Source organism: Carcharhinus amblyrhynchos, chromosome 8 (assembly GCF_965287045.1).
Source record: "Carcharhinus amblyrhynchos chromosome 8, sCarAmb.v2.hapA, whole genome shotgun sequence".
In the NCBI taxonomy this organism is placed as follows: domain Eukaryota; kingdom Metazoa; phylum Chordata; class Chondrichthyes; order Carcharhiniformes; family Carcharhinidae; genus Carcharhinus; species Carcharhinus amblyrhynchos.
In genome coordinates this window covers 13,650,891-13,670,169 of record NC_137331.1, presented here as the reverse complement: position 1 = coordinate 13,670,169, position 19,279 = coordinate 13,650,891, and the positions used below count along the sequence as shown (strand labels likewise).

The following is a 19,279-nucleotide window of genomic DNA, read 5'->3' as shown; positions in this document are numbered from 1 at the left end:
TGATGAAGAACATGACATTCATTTCCCTGTCCAGCAAAGAGTGGTATGTCATTAATGATCTTTCTTTAAGAAGTTCACCACCTTTCATGGAGAAACTGGTGTAGATTTTTCTAGTTGCAAAACATGAATTCTATCACAGCTTTGGGATTTTCTAGCCAGGAGGGAAAATTTTGTGACTGCAACTGGCCTCCTTTCACCACTCTTAATGCTGTTGGTCTTGTACCTGAATGGAATCCTTAATTATTCAACTTTGCTTGCTCACAAGAAATCACAAATGGGGTGACGTGGTGGCACAGTGGGTAGCATTGCTGCCTCACTGTGTTAGAAACCCTGGTTCAATTCCCGGCTTGGGTCACTATCTGTGTGGAGTCTGCATGTCCTCCCTGTATGTGTGTGGGTTTCCTCCTGGTGCTCTGGTTTCCTCCCACAGCCTGAAAGATGTGCTGGTTAGGTGCATTGTCCATGATAAATTTTCCCTCAGTGTACCCAGACAGGTGCTAGAACGTGATTTGGATCAAAACTCTACATCCAACCTGCACGCAGAGTTCACAATTGCATCCTTTTAGTTCTTCATACAGAGACTGTGAAACAACAAATGATGTCCCTAAATTTTCAATGATGTACAGTGCTCTTTTCTGGCATACATGGTTTTCACCTTCCCCATTGCATACATAGCATTCATTAAATCACACCCTGAAATACCACAAAAACCAACAGGAGCAGCACACATATTGCTACCAGAGTGATCAAAGAGGTGGTGAACATCGTTTGTACACATGCTGTTTCCCCTTCCTATGCAAAAATAGGGCTTAGCATCAGTGTCCTTGCAGAATGCCAAGCACAATCCAAAGACAGCAGTCTTTTCACAATAACTTCATAGCTGTATTAATCTAATTGTGACACTAATAAATAAATTTTAATAATTGATCAATAAACTGTTGATTGTGTTGTCATGGCTTGAATCAATCCTATAGCATCCCATACCCATGTTGTACTATTTGGGATTACATTTGGTAGCTCAAAAAAGTATAAAAACTTTGGTTTCATTGTGTTGATAAGAAACAATGTTAACATTCCCAATGTACAACTGAGCATCTCATTGCTGTCCACTTTTTTCACTGCTCCAATAATTAATAGTTCAGCAAATAAGTTTCGATCTACTTTCTGAGCAATCTCCCTATCTTTCACTGCGGTTACTGCACATTTTTGTGTGTTCTTAAAAGTCTTCAATGTCGTCTTCTAGACAGGATAAAGCTAGCATCTTGGTGCTGTATTCACTTCCGACAAGGAGGCATGCATGCTTCCTCTCCCTTTTCCTTGGCCTCTGTAAAATTCTTCACCATAAGCCCTGATACAACTTAGCCTGATGTGATGTGATGTGATATAACTGATCTGTCTCCAAGGAGGGATCAAAGGATTAACTGGGCATTAGACATCAATAAAGACCTTCCGGGATAGCTAACTATCTGCAGTATCAGTGCACTTAAGTGGAAATATGATTTTTTTGTGAAGGCTTTGTCTACAGCAATTTGTGCAGAATTTCACAGGGAAGAGAAGGAATAAACTAAAAGTGAGTCCTGAACTCACTTTTAATTTATTCCTTCCTGAGCACAGAACTGACGATTCTATCATATGTCCCAAAGACAAGTTGATTTTTATTTATGGAGAGAAAGGACTCTTTTCAATGACATTAGGTGAGCTGATTCACTTTGGTAAGAGTAACAGGAGTACAGAATGTAGGGCTAATGGAAGGACTCTTGGTAGTGTTGACAAGCAGAGAGATCTCAGTGTAAATGTGCATAGCTCCCTGAAAGTTGGCACCCAGGTTGATAAGGTTGTTAAGAAGGCGTACGGTGTGTTAGCTTTTATTGGTAGAGGGATTGAATTTCGGAGCTGTGAGGTCATGTTGCAACTGTACAAAACTCTGGTGCGGCCACACTTGGAGTATTGAGTATGGTTCTGGTCGCCGCATTATAAGAAAGATGTGGAGGCATTGGAAAGGGTACACAGGAGGTTTACCAGGATGTTGTCTGGTATGGAGGGAAGGTCTTATGAGGAAAGGCTGAGGGACTTGAGGTTATTTTCATTAGGGACAAGAAGGTTACGAGGTGACCTAATTGAGGCATACAAGATGATCAGAGGGTTAGATAGGGTGGACAGTGAGAGCCTTTTTCCTCGGATGGTGATGGCTAACTAGAGGGGACATAGCTTTAAATTGAGGGGTGATAATTATAGGATGGATGTCAGAGGTAGGTTCTTTACTCAGAGGGTAGTAAGGGCACGGAATGCCCTGCCTGCAGCAGTTGTGGACTCACCAAGGGCGTTCAAATGGTCAGTGGATAGGCATATGGATAACATTGAAATAGTTTAGGTTAGAGGATCATTAGATTGGTTCCACTGGTCAGCGCAACATCGAGGGCCGAAGGGCCTGTACTGCGCTGTAATGTTCTATGTTCTATTATGTTAATTGCTCTTCAGAAAGAGGTCCAGCAAAAAAGAGTTGCTATATCTGTGAAAGAGTGGAACCCTCTTTGTGTGGGCAAACGTGGAGCAGGCACTACAGGAGATGGTGAACACAGTACTGTCTTCCAAGTCTATAGTTCGTGGAATAAAAAATAATACACACTCTACCTCTACAGCCTCTCTACCACCTGCTCCTCCTTCACAACTATCCTTAAAGCCATATGTTGGTCATTCTTTCGGTCCAGCATTCATTTTTAACTACAATTCCCTAAGCATTATGGGATGTTTTTCCATGTAAAATGTGGGATATAAACGTGAGTTGTTTGCTAAATCCAATTAAATAAAGAATTAAATATTTGCTGTTATTATGCATGTCACAAGCATTACGTTCCAAATATGGCAAGCACTTCCATTAACATGGATGTTAGGGAACTTGGATAATTAAATGTTGATGTCTTGAGGAGTGGACATATTACAGAAAAGAAGGTGCTGGAAGTTTTAAAGCGCATCAAGGTAGATAAATCAGTGGGACCTGATGAAGTGTCTCCCAGGACATGGAAGGCTAGGGAGGAAACTGTGGGTCCCCTAGCCAAGATACTTGAATCATTGATAGTCACGGGTGAGGTGCCTGAAGATTGGAGAGTGGCAAATGTTGTGCCTCTGTTTAAAAAGGGCTGCAGGGAAAAGCCTGGGAACTACAGGCCAGTGAGCCTCACATCTGTGCTGGGTAAACTGTTGGAAGGTATTTTGAGAGACAGGATCTACAGGCATTTAGAGATGCAAGGACTGATTAGGGACAGTCAGCATGGCTTTGTGACTGGAAAATCATGTTCTCACAAATTTAATTGAGTTTTTTGAAGGGGTAACCAAGAAGATAGATGAGGGCAGTGCAGTTGATGTTGTCTACATGGACTTTAGCAAGGCCTTTGACAAGGTACCGCATGATAGGTTGTTGCATAAAGTTAAATCTCGCGGGATCCAGGGTGTGGTATCTGAGTGGATACAAAATTGGCTTCTTGACAGAAGCCAGAGGGTGGTTGTAGAGAGTTGTTTTTCAAACTGGAGGCCCATGAGCAGTGGTGTGCCTCAGGGATTGTAGCTGTGATTTGTCATTTATATTAATCATTTGGATGAGAATATAGGGGGCATGTTTATAGGGGGCTTGACTTCAGTTATAGGCAAGCTAATGGAGAGGATCATCAAGGATAGGATGTATGAACATCTGGAGCGCTGCAATCTGATCAGGGATACGCAGCATGGCTTCGTTACAGGGAGGTCGTGCCTTACGAATCTAGTGGAATTTTTTGAAGAGGTGACAAAAACGGTTGACGAAGGACAAGCCGTTGATGTCGTCTACATGGATTTCAGTAAGGCGTTTGACAAGGTCCCTCATGGTAGGCTGATAGAAAGGGTGAAGGCTCATGGGATACAAGGCCAGGTATGTAGATGGGTGGAGAACTGGCTTGGGAGGAGGAGACAGCGAGTAGTAGTGGAAGGCTCCTTATCCAATTGGAGGTCTGTCACCAGTGGTGTGCCGCAGGGCTCGGTACTAGGACCTCTTCTATTTGTGGTATATATTAATGACTTGGAAGAGGGGGTAGGTGGTGTGATCAGCAAATTTGCTGATGACACTAAGATGGTTGGATTGGCAGGTACTGAGGAGCAGTGCCTGGCAATGCAACAGGACATAGACAGGCTGGTAGATTGGGCAGATAGATGGCAAATGGAATTTAATCCGGAGAAATGCGAGGTGATGCACTTTGGCCGGAATAATGTGGAGGGGAGTTATACGATAAAAGGTAGAACTATCCGGAGTATAGATACGCAGAGAGACCTGGGGGTGCAAGTGCACAAGTCCCTGAAGGTGTCGGCGCAGGTGCAGAATGTGATGAGGAAAGCGTATGGTATGTTAGCCTTCATAGGAAGAGGTATAGAATATAAGAGTAGGAGTCTGATGTTGCAGTTGTATAGAACGTTGGTTAGGCCTCACTTGGAGTACTGCGTCCAGTTCTGGTCGCCGTACTACCGGAAGGATGTAGAGATCCTGGAGAGAGTGCAGAGGAGATTTACCAGGATGCTGCCTGGTATGGAAGGGCTGTCTTACGAGGAAAGATTGAATGAACTTGGGCTGTTTTCCCTTGAGAGACGTAGGCTGAGGGGGGATCTAATAGAGGTTTATAAGATTATGAAGGGGATAGATAGAGTAAATGGTGGTAAGCTTTTTCCGCTATTAGAAATGGATAGAACGAGGGGTCACGGGCTTAGGGTGAGGGGGGCTAGGTATAAGACAAATATTAGAGGGCAGTTTTTCACGCAAAGGGTAGTGGGGGTGTGGAATGCACTGCCGAGTAAGGTGGTGGAAGCAGGCACGATAGGGTTGTTTAAGAGTCACTTAGACAGCCACATGAGCGGGCTACATATAGGGGGATATAGTAGGCCTTACTAAACATTGTAGGCTTGGGAATACGTTTTGCCTCAGGATGTTACAGTCTTTGCCTGTTTAATAATGAATTTTTTTGTCTCCACAGGCATTTAAGTCCAGCAAGGGGCATGCATGCGGCAGGTTGTAGTGGGCTGCTCTTGGACGTTGCTTCGGGAGTTGCCTATTGCTTCATGTCGTTAGTGTGCTTAAACTGGACCATCTCGAGGGCAACATGACAGCTCAGAGACTATCTCTGTTGCTGTGCGGACACATGGATTTGGGCCTGTGTCTGTGGGAGTTTGCACGTTCTCCCCGTGGTTGCGTGGGTTTCCTCCCACATCCCCAAAGATGTGCTTTTAGGCTGATTGATTGGGTACTAAATTGTCCCTAAATTGGACCTCCCTGATCCTCGCACATTAGGCGTAGACTAAAATCATGAATAGGACACAGACAGTGGGATGGCGGCACGGGCTCGTTGGGCCGAAGGGCCTGTTTCCTGTGCTGTGTTGTTCTTTGTTGTTCTTTGTTGTTGTTGTTTAGTAAGTTTGCAGATGACACCAAGATTGGTGGCATAGTGGACAGTGAGGAAGGTTATCTCCAATTGCAGTGGTATCTTGATAAATTGGGCCAGTGGGCTGACAAATGGTAGATGGAGTTTAATTTAGACAAATGCATGGTAATGCATTTTGGTAGATTGAACCAGGGCAGGACTTACTCAATTAATGCCAGGGTACTGGGGAGAGTTACAGGACAAAGAGATACATGTTCATAGGGTACATGTTCATAGCTCCTTGAAAGTGGAGTCACAGGTGGACAGAGTGGTGAAGAAGGCATTCAGCATGCTTGGTTTCATCGGTCAGAACATTGAATACAGGAGCTGTATTGTACAAGACATTGGTAAGGCCACCCTTTAAATACTGTGTGCATTTCTGGTCACCCTATTATAGAAAGGATATTATTAAACTAGAAAGAGTGCAGAAAAGATTTACTAGGATGCTACCAGAACTCGATGGATTGAGTTATAAGGAGAGGCTGAAGAGACTGGGACTTTTTTCTCTGGAGCGTAGGAGGCTGAGGGGTGACCTTATAAAATAATGAGGGGTATAGACAAGGTAAATATAGTCAATATCTTTTCCCAAAGGTAGGGGAGTCTAAAACTAGAGGGCATAGGTTTAAGGTGAGAGAGGAGAGATACAAAAGTGCTCACAGGGGCAATTTTTTCACACAGAGGGTGGTGAGCGTCTGGAACGAGCTGCCAGAGATAGTAGCAGAGGTGGGTACAATTTTATCTTTTAAAAAGCATTTAGATAGTTACATGGGTACGATGAGTATAGAGGGATATGGGCCAAATGCCGGCAATCGGGATTAGCTTAGGGGTTTCAAAAAAAGAAATAGAGGTGACATGGGCTGAAGGGTCTGTTTCCATGCTGTAAACCTCTATGACTCTACCAAAACCTCCCATTGCCTGAAATAGTGCAGCTTGAATCTGTATCTACGTAACGTTTATTTTAGCAATAATCTGAACAGTTTACAGGGTAGGCATGTTGCTCCTGGGCATGGGGTTCCAACTTCTATTTCTCTCTCTCTCTCTCAAGTGACAGTCTAATACATAACTGACTGATGTCAGCAGGTAAATCATCATCCACATCATGTACAAGCTTATCCATCCATATCTTAACACTTCATACATTTTCTAGTCATTCATATCTTGAAGTTGTTACGAGATGGTCTAAAAATTGATGTATACCAGTGTGAACTGGGTGACGGTACTGATTCCTGATTCTTTGTCTCATTTATACCGGATTTCCACTGCAGTAAATGCTCCAAAAAAGCTAAACAAATAAATGCTAAACAAAAAGGAGGAATTTTTTTTCTTTCAATAAGTTTTAAGTTGTAGTGTCTCGTGTGAGGAGGAGCTCTAAAAATGTGTTTTTAAAACAGCAGCAGCCTAGGTTTCTTAACCTGAGGAGGTCAGATAACCAGGTAGGCAGCCTGAGCCAACAGCGAGGTTCTGACCTTGTCTTGTGTGGGCTTGGGAGGGCCAAGCAAGATAACAGGAGCAGGTTGGCAGTCATGAAGGAGAGCGGCAACTCTCAACCATTATGCCAGAAGCTGAGGAGGATGGGTGGGCGAGCAACCAGAATATATAAAAAAGGACGAGCCAAATTCTGACCAGGGCCAGAGCAGCCTAGGCCAATTGCGAGCTTGCCTCAGGTGCAAGGACTGAGGAGGAGGGGCCAGCAGTCATCAAGGGGAGCAGTGGGGCGACTCAACTGGTATAGCAGCAAGGCTGAGGGGGCTGGTGGACAACAAAGCGAGGGTAAAAGTGCAGTGAGGCCACACAGCAGGTGAAACAACCAGTGAGTGAGCCAGCACATTTCCTACGGTTGTCGTTGAGCAGAGGCGAGGTGTAACAACTGGGGGGCGCTGGTGGTTGCCGAGGGCGACAGCAGGGTGATTCGACCAGGTTAGCAACAAGGAGGAGGGCTGCTGGGTAACGAACCAAAGGTGAAGGCTAGGCAGCCGGTGAGGGAGCTAGCACGTTTCCTGAGGTTGCTGCTTAAGCGGAGGTGCGGTGTGAGGACTGAGGAGGCACTGGCAGTCATCGAGGGGAGCAGCAGGGTGATTCGACCAGGCTGGGCCAAGAGCCTGAGCGAGAGGAGGCCAGATAGCTGGCAGGTAGCCAGTGAACCAGCAGCACAGCAAGTTCTGTTGAGTGAGCAGGGACAAACTGAACCTCACCCAGGACTAAGGAGGACAGGGCAAGTGAGGGTGAGGCCAAGACCATACTGGAGCCAGGCAGCCAGTGAACCAACACAACAACAATGTCGTCGAGAGATCAGGGGCAACTTGAACTTCAGGGCTGAGGAGGGCAAATAAAGGCTGCTCCTTCAGAAAATTTATTCAGTAAAATCAAGAAAGATCAGTCAATATGAAGCAATACTATCAACCCGGTAGTAAAAAGCACAGAAAATTGAAGGTGAGGCAAGAGGGCAAAGCTCAGCAAAAAGACAGTTTGTCATTTTACTTTAGAAAGTTTGAGGTGTTGAGCAGCGAACAAACTGCACATTCACCCTCACCCACCAAAAATATGGGTGATGACTTCAATTTCCAAATACCACGTCACCTGAAAATGTTGAACAAGAAATTCAAGAATAAGAAGAAGAGGCCTCCGAAATGGGAATGGAACTACAAGATCCTGCTCAAGCTCATTCTTCTGCAGCTGAAGTGAGGGAAGAAACCTATCCTGAAGACATTGCCTTATGGTCAAAATCTGTTCCACTGGGTATATTTGAATATTTCCTCATAAATAGACCAGAGAACATTGATAATATGGAAACTTTGTAAAAGGAGTTTGATGTTAAGAGGCTGAAAGCAGTTTTCAAGTCTTGATGAGTCACATTTTCTGAGGATAAAAAGAAATGGCATGATTGAAAGGAGAAATTGGTCGATTTTTTTCAGGAATCTCAAAGGCAGTCAGTCTACTGATATGTTTACGAATTATTCCCTGACCCTAGTGGAGGGGAACACGCATTTGACATCGGGTGCTCAAACTGGAGAAATGTTGGAAGCGCTCTTGCTAATCGTGAAACTTCTAAAGCTCATACAAAAACCATGCGTGCATTCGTTCGAAGATGTAAATCATCCAGAAGATTTAATTCTGCATTATTGGCTCAGTCTGATAAGGAATGTTCTTACTGGAGGGAAGTGCTGAGACGTGTTGTTGCCCCAGTCAAACTGCTAGCTTCCTTGGGACTTCCTTTAAGAGTCATCAGTGTCAACTCAAGGGGATATTTTTTTAACCTGCCTTGAATATCTCAATGAATTTGGTGAACTTTTCAAAGAGCATTTGAAAGGCTATCAATATTGTCGCCCAGGAGAAAACAAATTTTTAAAGCCACACAACCGATAAAAAATTCACCATAACAGCAGAGTGGCTCAGAAACCCAATTCATAAATGAAGTTAAAGATGCCAAATTCTTCGCATAATAGTTAACTCCAATGATTTTTCACTCAGAGGATGGTGGGTGAGTGGAATCGGCCGTCAGTGGTGGTGGAGGTGAACTCGTTGGGCTCTTTGAAGAGACTTCTGGATGAGTACGTGGGATTTAATGGGGTTGAGGGTTATAGGTGGGCCTAGTAAGTAGGGATATGATCAGTGCAACTTATGGGCCGAAGGGCCTGTTTGTGCTGTAGTTTTCTATGTTCTACATTCTATGTGAGTCACGTGGGCCAATTAACACTAATTGTAAGATAAATGACCAGCAATGGTGAAGTAGTGGAGCAAGTTCTCGGTTTGTTAAGGTACAATCCCACACTTCTGAGTGTCTGGAGGTAATAGTTTTGGAATTCACTGCAAGTTTACGTTTGGATATCAAAAACTGTTGCGAGCAGAGCTTCAATAATACTGCAAATACGGCAGGAAAATATTCAGGTCCACAAGGAAAACTGAACAATGCAAGCCCCTGTGCATTATTCATCCCATGTTCCAGTCACTCCTTGAATTTAATCTGCAATGCAACAGCTGAATCATGTGAGGCCACCATACATTTTTTGACTTTGTTCAAAACTTGTGTGCCTTTTTACAGTTTCCACGCATTGGGGAATACAGTCCAATCATGCTTGGAGCAGATACATAGAAAATATTTATCACCTGACTCCCCTTTGTCTGCCACCTACAAAGCACAAGTCACAGTGTATGGTGGAATACTCTCTACTTGGCTGGACGAGTGCAGCTCCTTCAGCACTCATCCAGGCAAGCTTAGAGTATTCCATCATACACCATCCAGGACAAAGCAGCCTACGTTACTGACACCTTAATCACTACCGACACACAATGGCAACAATGTCCAAGATGCTGCTACAATTCACTAAGGCTCCTTCACCAGCACCTTCCAAGCCCATGGCCACTACCACCTAGAAAGACAGGGGCAGCAGACACATAGGAACACCATCACCTGCGGGTTCCCCTTCAAGCTACTCACCATCCTGATTTGGAAATATATTCCTTCAAGGTCACTGAATCAAAATCCTGGAATTATCTCCCTAACAGCACTGTGGGTGTACCTACACTGCATAGAGTGGCTCAAGATATTGGCTCACACCACCTTCTCAGGACAATTAACATAGAACATTACAGCACAGTACAGGCCCTTCGGCCCTCGATGTTGCGTCGACCAGTGGAATCAATCTAATGACCTTCTAGCCTAAACTATTCCAATGTTATCCATATGCCTATCCAATGACCATTTGAACACCCTTAAAGTTGGCGAGTCCACAACTGCTGCAGGCAGGGCATTCCACGACCTTACTACCCTCTGAGTAAAGAACCTACCTCTGACACCCGTCCTATAATTACCATCCCTTAATTTAAAGTTATAATTAGGGATGGGTAATAAAATCCTGGCCTTGCCAGTGAGGCCCACATTCCGTGAAATAATTTTTAAAAATACCTACAGGAAGGGCAGTGTAGGTTAAATCCCAGAGCCTTTGAATAATAATTGTTTATCTGTGAATAAATAAGATTGGCCCAATTGACCCTCTTCACCCCAACTTATGTCATGAAGACCATTCTAAATGAAATAAAATCTTGTAGGATTTAGCTCTGATTCACCAAATCACTTTGTATTTCATTGATTAATTCCAAAATTGTAGCCATGGTAAAAAATAAACAGCATTATAATTTGTTACTGTAATTTTTCATTTGTTTGCTAATATAGACTTTCAGTAATGCTGGAGCTCATAAACAGCATACAATTCAATTGAATAAAAAGCTATTTTGGGCAGTTATAGTTCACCTGACATCCTGGGATATGGGAGCTGCGGGCAGGATTTTTACCCGACCACATACCTGGGGAGCAGCAGCTTGCCATCGAGTTGTAGATCAGCAGCGCAGTCATCTGATAAGCAGTTTCTTTCAAAAACAGTCTGTAAAATGAAGAAAAACCGAAGGGTCAGTCAGGTACCGAGAGCACTGTTCTGCAGTCTCATAGGGACTTGTGCTGAAACGTGAAACGCATCAATAAACCATACTTTGATTATGTTTTGCGTTTTTGAGTCTTTGCCCCACTTTCCTCTCCCTCTCACATCTCAGCTTTTGATGCTGTAGAAGTGTAAAACGTTCCATTTAAATAAAGGCTTTGCCATCTGCAATCGACAATTTCAAACATACTGACCTGCTAATTAATTATCCTGTTTCAACCAATCCAATATTTTCAAAGTTCATCCTTTTCTTTACATCCTCACTGGAATCCTGCCCTGACTATTATTCATTCTAATTACGCACGACCTTATCTAGAATTCCATTTAGAAGAGACTAAATAAATATCCAATTTAAGAGATTAGAATAGTGGAATTCACAATTATGCATGTACGTGGCATCGCAGTCAGGCATTCAGATAGTTGACTCCTTTAAAATGAATGTACAAACAGCAGAGCCTGTAGCAAAACAAACTTTTTGGACTGAATATAATCTTGTAAGAATTTTGATGAGAAGAGTAATCCACTTAACTAGAATGTTCTAGAAATTTTGCAAGCCTCAGTCATCTTACAGAGCAAAATAAGCAATATTAAAACCAGTACTTTCTTCAATTCTGGGTTTCCAGCAGTCTGATAATTAAAATGAGATGGCCCTTGAAACTTAAACATATAACAGCTCACTCTTTGCAAAATGTTAACAATGGCTTTTCATACTTGTTGCAACTAACACAAAACATGTAACAACTCATAGTCATAGAACCCTACAGTGCAGAAAGAGGCCCTTTGGCCCATCGAGTCTGCACCTAACACAATCCCACCCAGGCCCTACCCCCCCATATCCCCACATTTTATACCCACTAATCCCTCTAACCTACACATCCCAGGACACTAAGGGGCAATTTCTTAGCACGGCCAATCAACCTAACCCGCACATCTTTGGACTGTGGAAGGAAACCAGAGTACCTGGAGGAAACCCATACAGACACAAGGAGAATGTGCAAACTCCACACAGACGGTGACCTGAGCCGGGAATCAAACCCAGGTCCCTGGAGCTGTGAAGCAGCAGTGCTAACCACTGTGCCACCGTGCCACCCAACTCTGATATATCTGAACAAGGTGAGGCTTTCATTTTAGATATTCTGAAATTATGGGTGGAATTTTAACCCATCGGGGTAGATAGATTTCTGTGCAATTGGTAGGTTAAAATATCTGAAACTGTCAGTGCGTTGGGAAATCGGCTGGACCTGTCAGGAAGTTGGCATCAACTTCCACCTTAAACTCACATTTGTTCATCAGTGTGCAGGATACCATCGTGGGACTGGCAGCTCTGCCATTTAAATGCATCAGTTATCAGCTGCTGTTTTAACACAAGATCTTACTTTAATTCTGTGCAGGTGGGTTTCCTGGGCTTCATGGAAGTTCATGGAACTTTAAGACTTGAATAGCAGGTTAGCTGCAAAGACTCGCATTCTAATCAGTATTCTGTAAGCTGTGTGTGACTTTATATGCCCTTCTCTGATCAGAACCTTCCACACACCTGAAGAAGGAACACCATTTCCGAAAGCTTGTAAGATTACTATCAAATAAACCGGTTGGACTCTAACCTGATGTTGTGAGACTTCTTACTTCATGGAACTTGCCAGGGAAGACAAGGTGAAAGAACAGTTGGAATTAATGGGGTTGAGAAAACAAATAGGCATGAAATCTTTAAATATTGAGATGTGCCACCTACTTCCTTGCTGAGGAATTGCTATGAAAGGCTTTTGCTCACAGAATTTGTTCTGAGTGTGTTTTCACCGCATTGAATGTCATTTCCAATGCTTTGAGATCATTTTACTACCTTGAACCAGGTGGGCACACGTTGCCAGTGGAGACTACGAGACGATTGTGCTTAATTTCTTTGCCTCCTTCGTCTCCTCTATTTGTTGAATCTGACAACCTGTTACACAAAAGTGTATTTCATGGGTGATGATGCCATTCTTGCCTATGGATTACTATGGACAGGGGAGAGATGATAAACGGATTTCCTTTTCTCTCACCTCTCAACTAACCGCAACAAGATATGTTTTAAGGAAGAAATGTAACTTTTAAAGTTATATTTTCTCAACACCTGAAATGTAAATGCAATTGCATCCACTCACTCATAAGAAAAGGTGGTTTAAAAATATGCAACATGCACTTAGATCTCTGAAACTGTCCAAAAAGTCAATGTTACTGTGAGTTGTTGAGCTGGTAGTTGGAAACATTGCAGGCTGAGGATTGTCTCTTGGTTCACTGAAAACAATGGAGAGTTTCGAGTCCAGATGACCTGTTTTGACAAAGAGGCATCTAGACTCGAAATGTTAGCTCTTTCCTTACAGAAGCTGCCAGATCTGCTGAGATTTTCCAGCACTTTCTCCTTTGGTCTGCTGACCCTTGGAGTCCATCCTGTCAAGGGAAGTTGTCCATTTTCATTCTGCTTTTAAAAGTAAAGTAAAAGTAAAGTTCCATCTTCTACATTAATCCATGTGCATATTATGTGGGCATAACATGAAATGCGGGCACTCAAACTGCCCTGCTGCATTCCAACAGATCCAGGGAATTGTGAATTTCACACGTGGTAATCAAGAACCCCCGCTCCTCAGACCAACCAGAAATCTCCAGTGACTGAAAAGGATTCAGCTGATCCATAACCATGGAAGGATTATCAGTCATTCCTATGCAAGATTCCTAGGGAATTGTGTGTTGCATTCAACCTCACTAATCACATCTCCTTCAAAGCAGAGTTAGTGGATGGCTCCTTGGGGACAAAGGATGCGGCTGATGACATCTGAACAGTGCCCGATTACCAATGCCAGGAACAGAAGCTGTATGAGAACCAGAGTTGTTTTGAGCAAACAATGAGGATACTAAAGAGATTCTGAAGAATATTTTGAAAAAGAGGCAGACAGACCTGAAACATGATCACTATTTCTTTCTCCACAGATGTTGCCAGACTTGCTGAGTTTTTCCAGCATTTTCTATTTCAGATTTCCAGCATCCGCGTTATTTTGCTTTTATATTATTATGCTGAAGATATACTTCAGCTCTGCCAAAATACATGTTTGAATTCTCATCCTCACAGGGTCCTTTAAATAGCAGGGTTGAAAGAGACTGATATGGGTTGTCATCACACCCACTCCAACTGGTCGGCAAATCTGGAAGTCAAATACATTGGGTGTTCCCTGTTACAGTGGTTTTTTGCAGTAAGAAGTCTCACAACACCACGTTAAAGTCCAACAGGTTTATTTGGTAGCCCAAGCCACTAGCTTTCGGAGCACTGCCCCTTCATCAGGTGAGTGGGAGTTCTGTTCACAAACAGGACATATAAAGACACAAACTCAATTTACAAAATAATAAGAACATAAGAAATAGGAGCAGGAGTAGGCCATCTGGCCCTTCGAGCCCGCCCCGCCATTCAATAAGATCATGGCTGATCTGTCGTGGCTCAGTTCCACATTCCCGCCCTCTCCTCATAACCCTTAATCCCCTCTCTTATCAAAAACCCATCAACCCCCGTCTTAAAAATATTTAGCGAGGCAGCCTCCACCACTTCAACGGGCAGAGAATTCCAGAGATTCACCACCCTTTGAGTGAAGAAGTTCCTCCTCAACTCCATTCTAAACCGCCCCCACTTTATTTTGAGCCTGTGCCCCCTAGTCCTACTGTCCTTTCTGAGCGGGAAGAGTCTCTCCACCTCTATCCTATCCATCCCATTCATCATCTTATATGTCTCAATGAGATCTCCCCTCATTCTTCTAAACTCTAACGAGTACAAGCCTAGTTTATTCAGCCTCTCCTCATAGCTCAACCCCCTCAAATAATGGTTGGAATGTGAGTCTTTACAGATAATCAAGTCTTAAAGGTACAGACAATGTGAGTGGAGAGAGGGTTAAGCACAGGTTAAAGAGATGTGTTTTGTCTCCAGCCAGGATAGTTAGTGAGATTTTGCAAGTCATTGTGATGAGGAGTGCTCCTGGTTCAACTATTTCACGTGTGCTGAGTTTTTATAGGAAGTCCATAGTGTTGCGACAAAAGCTGGGGGTTCTTTGTACAATGGGTTTCTGGATGCCCTCGACGTAGCTGGAGAAATTCTCGCCCAGGGTCCCATTGCCCAATACGATGGGACGGCCGTGTGTGTTTGCCTTGTGTATCTTTGGGAGGCAGTAGAGATCTTTAATGCGGAGAGTACGTGGGATGAGAGCACGGAGGGTGCTCTGAGGGTCCAGATCAAAGCTCTTGATCAGAGTGTTGAGTTGACGGATATGTTCTTTGGTCGGATCTGCGGGTAATTGTCCGTGATGTTCCTCATTGTTCAGTTGTCGGTACACTTCTCTGCAGCAATCTGTTCTGTTCAGTATGACGATGGCCCCCCTTTCGTCTGCTGGTTTGCTGACAATGTTGCGGTTGGTCTTGAGAGCGTGGATGGTGTTGCGTTGTGTTTGGGTGATGTTCGGGGCTGTCTTGTGAGTGCAGCTGATGAATCTGGCATTGATGCACCTCCTGATGGCTTGGGCATATATGTCAAGTCGAGGGCAGTGGCCTTCCGGAGGAGTCCAATTCTTTCCTCTTTGGTTGCTGCACTGCGGATCTCGCTGTCGGCTGTTCCGGTTCATTGGCTGTCTCATTGTGTTCGCTGTTGGCCTTTGGGGTTTGTGGAAGAACTCCCGCAACCTCATTCGCCTAATGAACTCCTCTGTGTCCGCTGTGAGACTGATAGGGGCTATTTTGGTGGTGGGGCAGAAATTGAGCCCTCGGCTGAGAACTTCAATTTCATCTGATTGAAGTGTGTAGTCCGACAATTTGACAATGGACTTCCCTGCGATGGTACTGTTTTCTACTGTGATGCCGGGGGAGGCTTGGTTGCTACTGGTGGTGATGCCAAGTTTCTCAAGTTTTCTGTTCTTGGTGTGCATGTTGATGGCATAGTTTCTTTGTCTCATCTGCTTGGCACAGTTTTGCAGCTGGTCTGTGTCCTGAGCTCAAAGTGAGAATATGGACTCTACCTTGGTTTCCAGGATGTGGCATTTGCTATAGAGCTGGTGTATGAGGTGATTGAGGAGTGTGAGAGAAATGCAACGGCAAAGTCTCTCAACATAGTCTGTGTTATAGGTTGATCTGAGTGGGTTCGTGATCTGTAGGATTTTCGGTATCTTGTCTGCTTTCTTTCACCTCCGTAGAATCTTGATTCTGTGTTGATATGGGCGATCTTCTTGGGGATCCTCTCCACTTGGAGCCGGCAGTTTGCGCTGTCGATGGTAGTAGCCACGGTGTGCTTTTCAGTGGCTTTTCCCAGTTCTTGCTAGGGCCATTAGGTGGAGTAGCACACCCTGGCATCTGCTGTGAAAACAAACTAGCTGAATGCAGCAGCAGGAAAGTGACTGGAATCGCCAGCCTCGGAGAAAGCTGTTGAAAATCTGCACAGTTTAGCAAGGACTGAAGGAAGCATTGGAACAACTGATGTCTGCTCTAAAAGGAAAAGTCCACCATCTGCCCAAGCCTAAAGAAAGCTCTGGAAAAGCTAGGAGCCATCTGTGGAAATGCTCACAAATGATGAGATCATATAGTACTTCAGGCAAAAAATGCTGTTTCCAAACTTCTTCAAAAACATTCTCAGTGTAAAAATACGACTTCTCACATTCTGGCTAAACATACCACATAAAATAAGTCATTAATAACATCGTGTTTGAAATAATATGACGAGTCGGCAAGACTGGATAAAAATGTTACAGCAGAAACTTCATCTGGGACATATTTCATATGAATTTTATTTGTCCATGTTTGACTGAGTCAAACCTTGTTGGCCTTTTTCACTTTTTTTTTATTTCAAAACATTGTTACCAATACAAGCCAATATTTACAATCGGTCATCAAAAATCCTGAGGAATTAGCATGGGAAGAATTCTTGTCAGGAGCTCAGCAGGATACTGGAGTTATCACTACCCACTATTTGAGCTCATTATCCTTAACAAAAGCAAGAGCTGGCAAACAAAATGTTGATTTAACTTACTAAAGGCTGGAAAGATCTTTTCAGTTTTCAAACAAAATAGATTATCATTACATCACATTTGGTCCAATGAGTCCAATCATTGTGAAGCAATCCAATCATCCCCATTTATCTGCTCTATCCCTAAGAGTAAGTTTACTCTTCTCAAGTGCCAATCTAATTTCCTTTAGAAATCATTCATCATCCCTACTTCATTAATAAGTAGAATGTTCCAGGCCGTCACCACTTGAGGCATTAGGAAAGGTTCTTCTCCACATCCCCCTGAGGCTCTTGCTCAAAACTTCAATCTCTGTCACCGAGCACACTGCCTACCTCCACCGTATCACCTTATCCACTTACCACACTACCCACCCGCTACCTTACACATTTATCCGACTATCCTACCAGCGGCTAGTGCCGTGAAGAGGGGACATGACTTCTATGCTGATTCTCCTCACTGCTGGTTGGCACAGTGGTTAGCACTGCTGCCTCACAGTGCCAGAGACCTGGGTTCAAATCTGGCCTTAGGTGTGGAGATTTCATGTCTGCATGGGTTTCCCCAGGTGCTCCGGTTTCATCCCACATTCCAAAGAAATGCAGGTTAGGTGGATTGGCCATGGCAAATGCTTGAGTTCTGAGTACAGGGTGGAAAGGAGAGTCTAGGTGGGGTTCTCTCCCAGAGACTTGGTGCAAAATGGCTTCTTTCTGCACTGTAGGAATTCTCTGCTCCTCAGCGTGGATTCTCTGTTGGGAGAGGTCTTCTGCATCACAGATCTAAAGTCTGGCCTTTTTAAACATAGTAAAAAGTCTGACAACACCAGGTTTTAGTCCACCTGGTGTTGTCAGACTTTTTACTGTGTTTACGCCAGTCCAACGCCGGCATACCCACATCATGACTTTTTAAACATACCAAGATAGGCAGGTAATTTTCGGTCTGATCACTATTGGATGCAGCGGTTTCAACGCTGTGTGGAAGATTTGATGTGAAGATGCCTGCATTGGACTGGGGTAAAAGATTTGGAACACTGGAAGATTTGACCCATAGTTTCTAAAGTGTTACCCACCACAGATGTTTATATGACTGGCCTATAGTTGCTGGGAGTGTCTTTATAACCTATTTGAATGAGGATGTTACATTTGCCACTCTCCAATCCACTGGCACCTCTCCCATATCTCAGGAAAATGGTCATGGAAAGCCTTTCCGTTTTCTCCACTATTACTACCTTTTAGCAACCTCGTATGCAAGTCATTCAAACCCTATCTTACTCTTAGCATAACAGTCTTTCCAAGACATCCATCCGATCAATTTTCACATCACACATTAATCTAAAGTTTATTTATTAGTCACAAGTAGGCTTACACGAACACTGCAATGCAGTTAGTGTGAAAATCCCCAAGTCGCCACACTCTGGTGCCTGTTTGGATACACTGAGGGAGAATTTAGCATGGCCAATGCACCTAACTAGCACGTCTTTCAGACTGTGGGGGGGGGGAACCGGAGCATCTGAAGAAAACCCACGCAGACACAGAGAGAACATGCAGACTCCGCACAGTGACCCAAGCCAGGAATCAAACCCAGGTCCCTGGCGCTGTGAGGCAGCAGTGCTAACCACTGAGTCACCGTGCCTGCCTTAACTAAACCAGAATGCCCTGGAATGGAGGACAGTGTGAAGTTACACTGAACCCCCCCAGTGACAGGCCCATGTGTCTCTGTTGACATGGGAACAGAGAAAACAGGTCTAACTCTATTGAAAATCAGGTGCAAGTTTTACCACCTGGACACAAAGGGAGATGCAATTGGCCTTGCTACTCTCAGACACACATTCTCAGAGACAGGCAGATTCAAAGCAGCAGCTGTCATGAAAAACAAAAGAGCTACTTTTAAGTTAATCGCCAAGTGAAATATTCAAAGGAACAAAGCTTGTTGTGGGGGGCTGAGGATGAAAGACTCACTAGCATGCGTCTGCTGCTCAAAGTCCTTTCAAATGTGCTCCAAAGACTGAGTGAAGGGAGCTTTGCTTAAAAGGGCGTTGGAAGATTCACTCTGGTAGGCAGGAAGGAGGGAAGTTACTGAATCACCTGAGGCAATTGGAACTTTAAATACAAGACTTTGGGCGGCACAGTGGTTAGCACTGCTGCCTCACAGAGCCGGGGACTCGGGTTCAGTTCTGGCCCCAGGTCACCGTCGGTGTGGAGTCTGCACATTTTCCCCATGTCTGCCTGGGTTTCCTCCGGGTGCTCCGGTTTCCTCCCACACTCCAAAGATGTGCAGGTTCGGTTGATTGCTAAATGGACCCTAATGTCAGGGGTATTACAAAGAACAAACAAAGAACAAAAACAGCCCGGGAAACAGGCCCTTCAGCCCAACGAGCCCGCGCCACTATTTTAACATTACCAGTCCCCCCCTCCAC

At 44.1% G+C, this 19,279-nt stretch overlaps 1 protein-coding gene across 2 annotated transcripts in view; it reads right to left on the bottom strand.

Moving 5' to 3' along the window:
• The window catches only part of itga9 (integrin, alpha 9), a 424,393-nt gene that overhangs the window by 160,628 nt on the left and 244,486 nt on the right, over positions 1 to 19,279 (bottom strand). For both annotated transcript variants that reach the window (XM_080193712.1, XM_080193713.1), the window contains one exon: positions 10,737 to 10,813. In XM_080193712.1, the coding sequence (XP_080049838.1) occupies positions 10,737 to 10,813 (77 nt within the window). The remainder of the gene's footprint in view (positions 1 to 10,736; positions 10,814 to 19,279) is intronic.